Source organism: Tupaia chinensis, unplaced genomic scaffold, assembly GCF_000334495.1.
Source record: "Tupaia chinensis unplaced genomic scaffold, TupChi_1.0 Scaffold142914_1, whole genome shotgun sequence".
Lineage (NCBI taxonomy): Eukaryota > Metazoa > Chordata > Mammalia > Scandentia > Tupaiidae > Tupaia > Tupaia belangeri.
In genome coordinates this window covers 55,468-64,080 of record NW_006202759.1, presented here as the reverse complement: position 1 = coordinate 64,080, position 8,613 = coordinate 55,468, and the positions used below count along the sequence as shown (strand labels likewise).

The 8,613-nt window shown below is 41.8% G+C and overlaps 1 protein-coding gene across 6 annotated transcripts in view; it reads right to left on the bottom strand.

Annotated features, from left to right (window-relative positions):
- Positions 1-8,613, bottom strand: part of STIL (STIL centriolar assembly protein) — an 84,121-nt gene that overhangs the window by 20,073 nt on the left and 55,435 nt on the right. For all 6 annotated transcript variants that reach the window (XM_014582228.2, XM_006163762.3, XM_006163756.3 and 3 more), the window contains one exon: positions 7,294-8,250. In XM_014582228.2, coding sequence (XP_014437714.1) covers positions 7,294-8,250 — 957 coding nt within the window. The remainder of the gene's footprint in view (positions 1-7,293; positions 8,251-8,613) is intronic.

The following is an 8,613-nucleotide window of genomic DNA, read 5'->3' as shown; positions in this document are numbered from 1 at the left end:
TAAGGCAGCTGGAGCTCACGTGGCCAATTGTGCAGTTCAAGTCTTGAACCCAGTGGCTTGAGAAACATGTCAGGGGCAAAAATATGTGTACCCAAAATCTCTAAAGGAAGACGAAATGGAGAAGAGATTGTGGTGTGACCATTCCCCATGAGAGGTTGCTTCCTCCTACCCTCCCACCTCAACCCTATCACTCTCCGACTAAGTATAAATTTAAAAGTGAAACATAAAAGGTATTTAGAATAGAAAATTGACACCCATGTAGAAAAATCTGAAAGGTTAGTACTGGGGGTTGGAAAAGTCTTGATACATTTTTACATAGAAAAATATGTGGGAACAGCAGTTGGCGTAATGCCTATGTTGCTGAACTCCCATGTAGTCGATAACAGTTTGAGTCCTGGACCCGGTGGCTTAAACTCCCGCCGGGCACGTGTGAGTGCGTGCCCAAGATCCCGAGAGGAGAATGGAGGAGAAGGGATTGCGGCATGGCCATCCCTCCTAGGGGGTGATTTCTTGCTTTCTGCCTCTCTCTCTCTTTCCGGTGAGCACACATGCCCTATAGCAAAAACCTCTCCAAAAAAAAATCAGGGCATACTGTGATTCTATATACTAAATACTCAACATTTTATACAACATCCTTTCTACAAAAGTTAATAAAAATTGACCATGTTGGGTGATGCTAAGAAACTGGAAATCAGTAATAGCTAATACTTCGTAAAACACCATGCTATGAGCTCTTATGTGTGAATTTTACAGCAACCCCATGAAGAGTGTACTACCATCATTAAACATATCTTTTACAGGTTAAAAAAAAAACAAAAAAAAACTTGGGCCAGCAGGCAATGTAGTAGTTAAGATGTTGGACTTCCCACATGGCCTAATGTGTTTGGAGTCCCAGACTCAGTGGTTTGAAACGCATGCTGGGCACACTTGCATACATGCCCAGAATCCTGAGGAGAATGGAGAAGGGATTTCAGTGTGACCATCCCTTGAGGGAGGTGATTTATCATTTTCTGTCTGCTTCTCTCTCTGGCAAGAGCATGCACTCTATAGCAAAAATCTCTCTCTCTCTCAAAACAAAAACAAAAACAAAAAAAACCAACAACAACAACAAACCCACAAAAACAAAAACTTAAAAAAACCTTGAACTATTAGAAGTTAAGTTACAGGACCAGCAAAAGGCATAATGGCTATGTTGCTGGACTCCCACGTAGTTGACTGCAGTTCAAGTCCTGGACTGGGCGGCTTAAAACTCATGCAGGACATGTGTGTATGATGTCCAAAGTCCTAGGAGAATGGAGGAGAAGAGACTGTGGTGTCACCAACCCCCTTGGGAGGTGATTTCTTGCTTTTTGTCTCTCTCTGGCAAATGCACATGTTCTATAGCAAAAATCTCTCTTAAAAAAAATAAAAGGTGGGAACCAGCAGTTAGCGTAATGGCTATGTCGCTGGACTCCCACAGTCGACCGCGGTTCGTGTCCCGGACCCGGTGGCTTAAAACTCACGCCAGGCGCGTGTGCGTGCGTGCCCAAGATCCCGAGAGGAGAATAGAGGAGAAGGGATTGCGGCGTGACCATCCCCCCTGGGGGGTGATTTCTCGCTTTCTGTCTCTATGTCTCTCTCTGTCTGTCTGGCGAGTGCACGCGCCCTACAATGAAAATCTCTCAAAAAAAAAATTAAATAAATAAATAAAAGGTTAAGTTACTATCCAGGTCACATAACAAATAGGAACAAAGCTGAGGTTCAAACAACAAAAGCCTTCTCTTCTTTTCAAATTGAGATATAATTCCCTTCTCTTCTTTTCAAATTGAGATATAATTCTTGTGCCATAAAATTCACTTTAAAGTACATAATTTAGGGGACCAACAGGCAGATGGAATAGTGGTCATGTTGTTGAACTTCCACACAGCCAAACGTGGTTCGAGCCCCAGACCTGGAGGCCTGAAACTCATGCCAGGTGTGTGTGCATGCATGCAAACAATCCGGAGAGGAGAATGATTGTGGCATGGGAATCCTCCCTTGGGGGTGATTTCTTGCCTTTTCTTTCTCTCTCTAGTGAGCACATGCACCCCTTAGCAAAAAATCTCTAAAATAAGGTACACAATATAGTCCAATTTAACCTGTGTAGTTCCATGGTTATCACAAAGTTTGCAGCAATTACCATTATCTAATTCCAGAATCTATTCACCAAACCTAAGTTTCTGTACCCATTAACAGTCACACACATTGCCCCTCCATCCAGCCTTACAATCACTTATGTATTATATTTTCTATTTCTTCGGATTTGCTTATTCTAAGTATGTCATACACAGAACCATGTACTATGTGACCCTGTGTCTGACTTCTTTCACTCGGCATAATGTTCTCTATAACATGTGTAACATGAAGACATTCATGTACGTTGTTCCTACTTTGAGCTACTCTAAATAATGCTATGGGGAACCAGCAGTTAACGTAATGGGTATGTTGCTGGACTCCCACGTAGTCGACCGCGGTTCACGTCTCGGACCTGGTGGCTTAAAACTCACGCCGGGCACGTGTGCATGCATGCCCAAGATCCCAAGAGGAGAATGGAGAAGGGATTGCGGTGTGACCATCCCCCCTGGGGGGTGATTTCTCGCTTTCTGTCTCTAATGTCTCTCTCTGTCTGTCTGGCGAGCGCACGCGCCCTATAGCGAAAATCTCTCCGAAAAAAAAAAAAATAATGCTGCTATGGAGATTGATACATGAGTTTTGCACAGGCAAAAATTTTTTCATTTCTCTTAAGTATAAAGAAATTAAGTAGAAAGACCTTACTTTTTAAAGGAAGTGATTTTCTTTCTTTTTTTTTTTTGGAGAGGTTTTTCCTATAGGGCGCATGCGCTCACCAGAAAGACAGAGCGAGAAATGACCCCCCACAGGTGGGATGGCCAGGCCGCAATCCCTTCTCCTCCATTCTCCTCTCAGGATCTTGGGCATGCAATCACATGTGCCCAGCATGAGAGTTTGAGTCACCAGGTCCAGGACTTGAACTGTGATCGACTACATGGGAGCCCAATGACACAGCCATTATGCCAACTGCTGGTCCCCACAGTGATTTTCAATTCCCCTATAAATGGCAGTATGTTGCTCAACTAGTCTCATTAATTTTAATGAGTTAGCCTTATTAATATAAAAAAATAAGTATTATTAATAAATGCTTAAGTGTAGTAGAAACAGGGACTGCATTAATAATACAAAGTAGCATATATACAAGTGGTTTGAAGCAGAGGCTTTGGTGTTAAACTCTACTCTGTTACTCTTTTGGAAGAATTATTTGACTTCTAAAACTAAGGTTATTGCATTAAAAGTGATAAATCAAATAGGTGTAATCTGTTACATGCCTTACTATACCCAGGTCTTACACTAAGTACTACACACACACACACACACACACAAATTCATTTATTATTCAATAAATTTATGGGGCCAGTCATCTGATTAAAAGGAAAAAATCTGAAACCAGCAGTTGGGCGTAATGGCTATGTGGCTAGACTCCCATGTAGTCAACTGTGGTTTGAGTCCCAGGCCCAGCAGCTTAAACTCACGCCGGGCGCATGTGTGTGCATGCCCAAGATCCTGAGAGGAGCATGGAGAAAGGATTGCGGCGTGACCATTTCCCCTGCAAAGTGATTTCTCGAGTTCTGTCTCTCTATTTTTCTGGCAAGTGCACCTGCCCGATAGGAAAAACCTCTCCAAAAAAAAAAAAAAAAGAACTACCCTGTATACCAAAGTAAGTAGAAGCAATATGGCTGGCCCCATGGCCTAGTGATCTAAGGGAGTCAGATTTCACATGGCTGATCATAGGTCAACCTCTAGTCCTGGGGGCCTGAAAAACATGCCAACATGTGGGCATGTGTTCCCCAAATCCCAAAAGGGTGGGAAAATGGAAAGGGGATTATGGTGTGAGTGTCTCCTATGGGAGGTACTTGCTTGATCTGTCTCTGGCAAGTGTATGTGCTTTCTGGCAAATTACCAAAACAAACAAACAAACAAATCTCTCAAGTGTTCCTATTTTAAACATTTTTTAAGCAGAATGTGTAAACTATTTTTTTTGTGTGTGTTTTTTGTAAAATGTAAACACTCTGCTATAATTTCATAAAATGAAGATTTTAAAAACATGTATATATGCACATTTTACATAAGACAGGTCTTCAGAAAGGTCATGAGAAGGCAGGACGGGTCAAAGCAGTAACGAAATTGGACCGACCTTGGAAAGATCCTGGCCTGGGTTATTTCCTGGGACCTCCCTGAAGTACCAGGCATGCATACATACATGATCCGAGCCAGATGAGACTGAGGGTGAGTGTGGTGCAAGGACCTTAATGGGGATGCCTTTCTCTCTGTTTCTCTCACAGAAGAAATAAATAAACCTAAATTTTGTTTTTACCAAAATAAACTTGTACTTCATTTGCATTTTTCATAAACTTTTTGGAATTTCCTCATGTATTTGCATAGTTATAGGATCATGAAAGAACACATTTCAGGTTATTCCCATTGGTACTAATTGGAGGGAAATGGTGGTTTGGTATAGATACATGGAGGAAGGCTGTCAGGAAAGAAAAACTACAATGTTACAGACTAAATCCTGCAGAAGCATGCAATGGCAAGAGTAGAACTCTGCAATAGAGGCCCTTAACAAAGAGGACATTTTGGGACCAGCAAATGGCGTAATGGTTATGTCACTGGACTGCCATGTAGTTGAACACATTTCAAATCTCAGGCCCAGCAGCTTAAAACTCATGTCAGGCACATGTGCCTATGTGCCCAAAAAAGTCCCAAGAGGAGAATGGAAGAGAAGGGATTGCGGTGTGGTCATCCCCGCAAGGAGGGTGATTTCTCACTTTCTGTCTCTCTCTTTCTGGGGAGTGCATGTGCCCTATAGCAAAGACTTCTCTTTAAAAAAAGAAAAGAAAGATGACATTTGAGAATTAAGATGAATAGTAAAGTCTAGTGTACATACATAAGAGGTTCTAGAACTATTCCCTTAAGGTACACTAGTAAGAGTTAGTATACGCATCATAGAATTAACAAATTAAAGACGTATCAGAACAAACTGTCTAGTCTTTAGGTTGTGGATAGTATATGCAAAAGATTGAAAGTAAAAAGGCTTGTGTTCCATGCCCAGCTCTACTAACTGGGCATTGAATTGCAATGTGGCACTGAATTAAATGATTAAATTTTAAATTATTAAAACAAGAGAGAATAGAATTCAGCTTCTAAGGTCCCTATTAGTTCTGCATTCTACAATTCTATTCCATAAAATGTAATTACTTAAGAGAGTTGCTAGTTTTTTTAAAAAACATATCAATGGGGACAACAGGTGGCATGGTGGTAACTGCCCATGGCTGACTGTGGTTCTAGTCCTGGACCCAGCAGCTTGAAAATCATGCCAGATTTGTTCACATATATGTCCAAAATCCTGAGAGGAGAATGGAGAAAAGGTTGTGGTGTGGTGCTCCATCCTAGACGGTGATTTCTCACTTTCCCTCTCTCTGCCTCTCTCCAGTGAGTGCACATGCCCTATGGCAAAAACATAAAACAAAACAACAACAAAATAGATCAAAACCAAGAACTTAACAGAACTAAAAGTGTCAAACAAACCTGGGCCTGAAGTAGTCTCAGCTGTCTGTCCTGTTCTGTGAGGAAACGATAGGCATCCGGAGACAGTCCCATCATTCCATTGTCAGACCCAGTCTTGGGTGTGTGCATACACACCGCACAAGGCTGTGGGCTATACGAGTCCACATGTGAAGGCAGTTGTGCCACAGGTGACGGTTCTACACTGCTGTGAGGAGAACCACCCATGCCTCCCTGAGGTCTCAAGGTTATTGGACTACTTGAAGAACAGAATGCATTATGGTACAGAGCTGGACATCCACTTGGATGAAATAATGAATGCTTTGCAAGGGCTTCAGACTGGAGGTCTTGAATGGATCCTACTGTATTTATGCCTTGCCAAGAATTTATTGGACTATATTGAATATGGTGGCCGTGATGCTGACAACAAGTGCAAATATTTGTTCTCACAGAAGAAATAAATAAACCTAAATTTTGTTTTTACCAAAATAAACTTGTACTTCATTTGCATTTTTCATAAACTTTTTGGAATTTCCTCATGTATTTGCATAGTTATAGGATCATGAAAGAACACATTTCAGGTTATTCCCATTGGTACTAATTGGAGGGAAATGGTGGTTTGGTATAGATACATGGAGGAAGGCTGTCAGGAAAGAAAAACTACAATGTTACAGACTAAATCCTGCAGAAGCATGCAATGGCAAGAGTAGAACTCTGCAATAGAGGCCCTTAACAAAGAGGACATTTTGGGACCAGCAAATGGCGTAATGGTTATGTCACTGGACTGCCATGTAGTTGAACACATTTCAAATCTCAGGCCCAGCAGCTTAAAACTCATGTCAGGCACATGTGCCTATGTGCCCAAAAAAGTCCCAAGAGGAGAATGGAAGAGAAGGGATTGCGGTGTGGTCATCCCCGCAAGGAGGGTGATTTCTCACTTTCTGTCTCTCTCTTTCTGGGGAGTGCATGTGCCCTATAGCAAAGACTTCTCTTTAAAAAAAGAAAAGAAAGATGACATTTGAGAATTAAGATGAATAGTAAAGTCTAGTGTACATACATAAGAGGTTCTAGAACTATTCCCTTAAGGTACACTAGTAAGAGTTAGTATACGCATCATAGAATTAACAAATTAAAGACGTATCAGAACAAACTGTCTAGTCTTTAGGTTGTGGATAGTATATGCAAAAGATTGAAAGTAAAAAGGCTTGTGTTCCATGCCCAGCTCTACTAACTGGGCATTGAATTGCAATGTGGCACTGAATTAAATGATTAAATTTTAAATTATTAAAACAAGAGAGAATAGAATTCAGCTTCTAAGGTCCCTATTAGTTCTGCATTCTACAATTCTATTCCATAAAATGTAATTACTTAAGAGAGTTGCTAGTTTTTTTAAAAAACATATCAATGGGGACAACAGGTGGCATGGTGGTAACTGCCCATGGCTGACTGTGGTTCTAGTCCTGGACCCAGCAGCTTGAAAATCATGCCAGATTTGTTCACATATATGTCCAAAATCCTGAGAGGAGAATGGAGAAAAGGTTGTGGTGTGGTGCTCCATCCTAGACGGTGATTTCTCACTTTCCCTCTCTCTGCCTCTCTCCAGTGAGTGCACATGCCCTATGGCAAAAACATAAAACAAAACAACAACAAAATAGATCAAAACCAAGAACTTAACAGAACTAAAAGTGTCAAACAAACCTGGGCCTGAAGTAGTCTCAGCTGTCTGTCCTGTTCTGTGAGGAAACGATAGGCATCCGGAGACAGTCCCATCATTCCATTGTCAGACCCAGTCTTGGGTGTGTGCATACACACCGCACAAGGCTGTGGGCTATACGAGTCCACATGTGAAGGCAGTTGTGCCACAGGTGACGGTTCTACACTGCTGTGAGGAGAACCACCCATGCCTCCCTGAGGTCTCAAGGTTATTGGACTACTTGAAGAACAGAATGCATTATGGTACAGAGCTGGACATCCACTTGGATGAAATAATGAATGCTTTGCAAGGGCTTCAGACTGGAGGTCTTGAATGGATCCTACTGTATTTATGCCTTGCCAAGAATTTATTGGACTATATTGAATATGGTGGCCGTGATGCTGACAACAAGTGCAAATATTTGTGGAATAAAAAGACTGTGGTGGTGGAGTAGGCACCCGAAAGTCCACTGGTTTTCCTGAATTAGGTGAAAAAACAAAATTGTGTGAGTGGGACTGTGGCATGAGAGAAGACTGCTTAGAAGTAAATGTGGAGTGTCTTATAGGATACTCTTGTCTTTGAACATTTCCAGCAGAAACTGTTTGAAGCTTTTCAGATGATTCTGGAGATGGTCCATTAAGAGTAGATGGCTTGCTACTGTTCCTGGAGGGGGGGTTCTCTCTCTTAGGCTGTCGTTCTTTGCAGTGTCTTGAAGGAGCCATGCTCTGGTTTAACAGACTTGGTACCCCTCTCAGAGAAGGCTCTCTGGCTACAACTTCTGGGCTCTGTTTCTCATCATAAAGTTGGGGTTGTGATGGCTTCAAGTGTTCAGAGTGGCTACCCAACAAAGGAGGATTCTCATTATTCCCCGTTTCTGATGGATTAGGCAGAGGATCTGGTTCTTTGAAATTGCCATCCAACACAAGCGAAAGTTCAGGTACTGATGGCTGAATGTTAGAAATCTATGAATGGGAAATAAAGAAGAAAAATGTAGTTTTTAGGAGAAAGATCCATGCTTTACTTAGACCAATATTCCCAATTTATATCCGATCACATTTTTTTCAAGAATTATTTTATTTAACTTTATTTATTTATTTTAATTTGACCAGAGAGGGACAGAGTGAGAGAGAAAGAAAGTGAGAAAGCAAGCTGCCAGGTCTGGGACTCAAACCATGGTTGGCCATGTGGGAATTCAGCGCCCTTAACCACACCACCTACCAGCCCCATCCAATTAACATATTAAAAAGTAGTCATTCTGGGGACCAGCAGTTAGCGTAATGGCTATGTCACTGGACTCCCACGTGGTCGACCACGGTTCGTGTCCC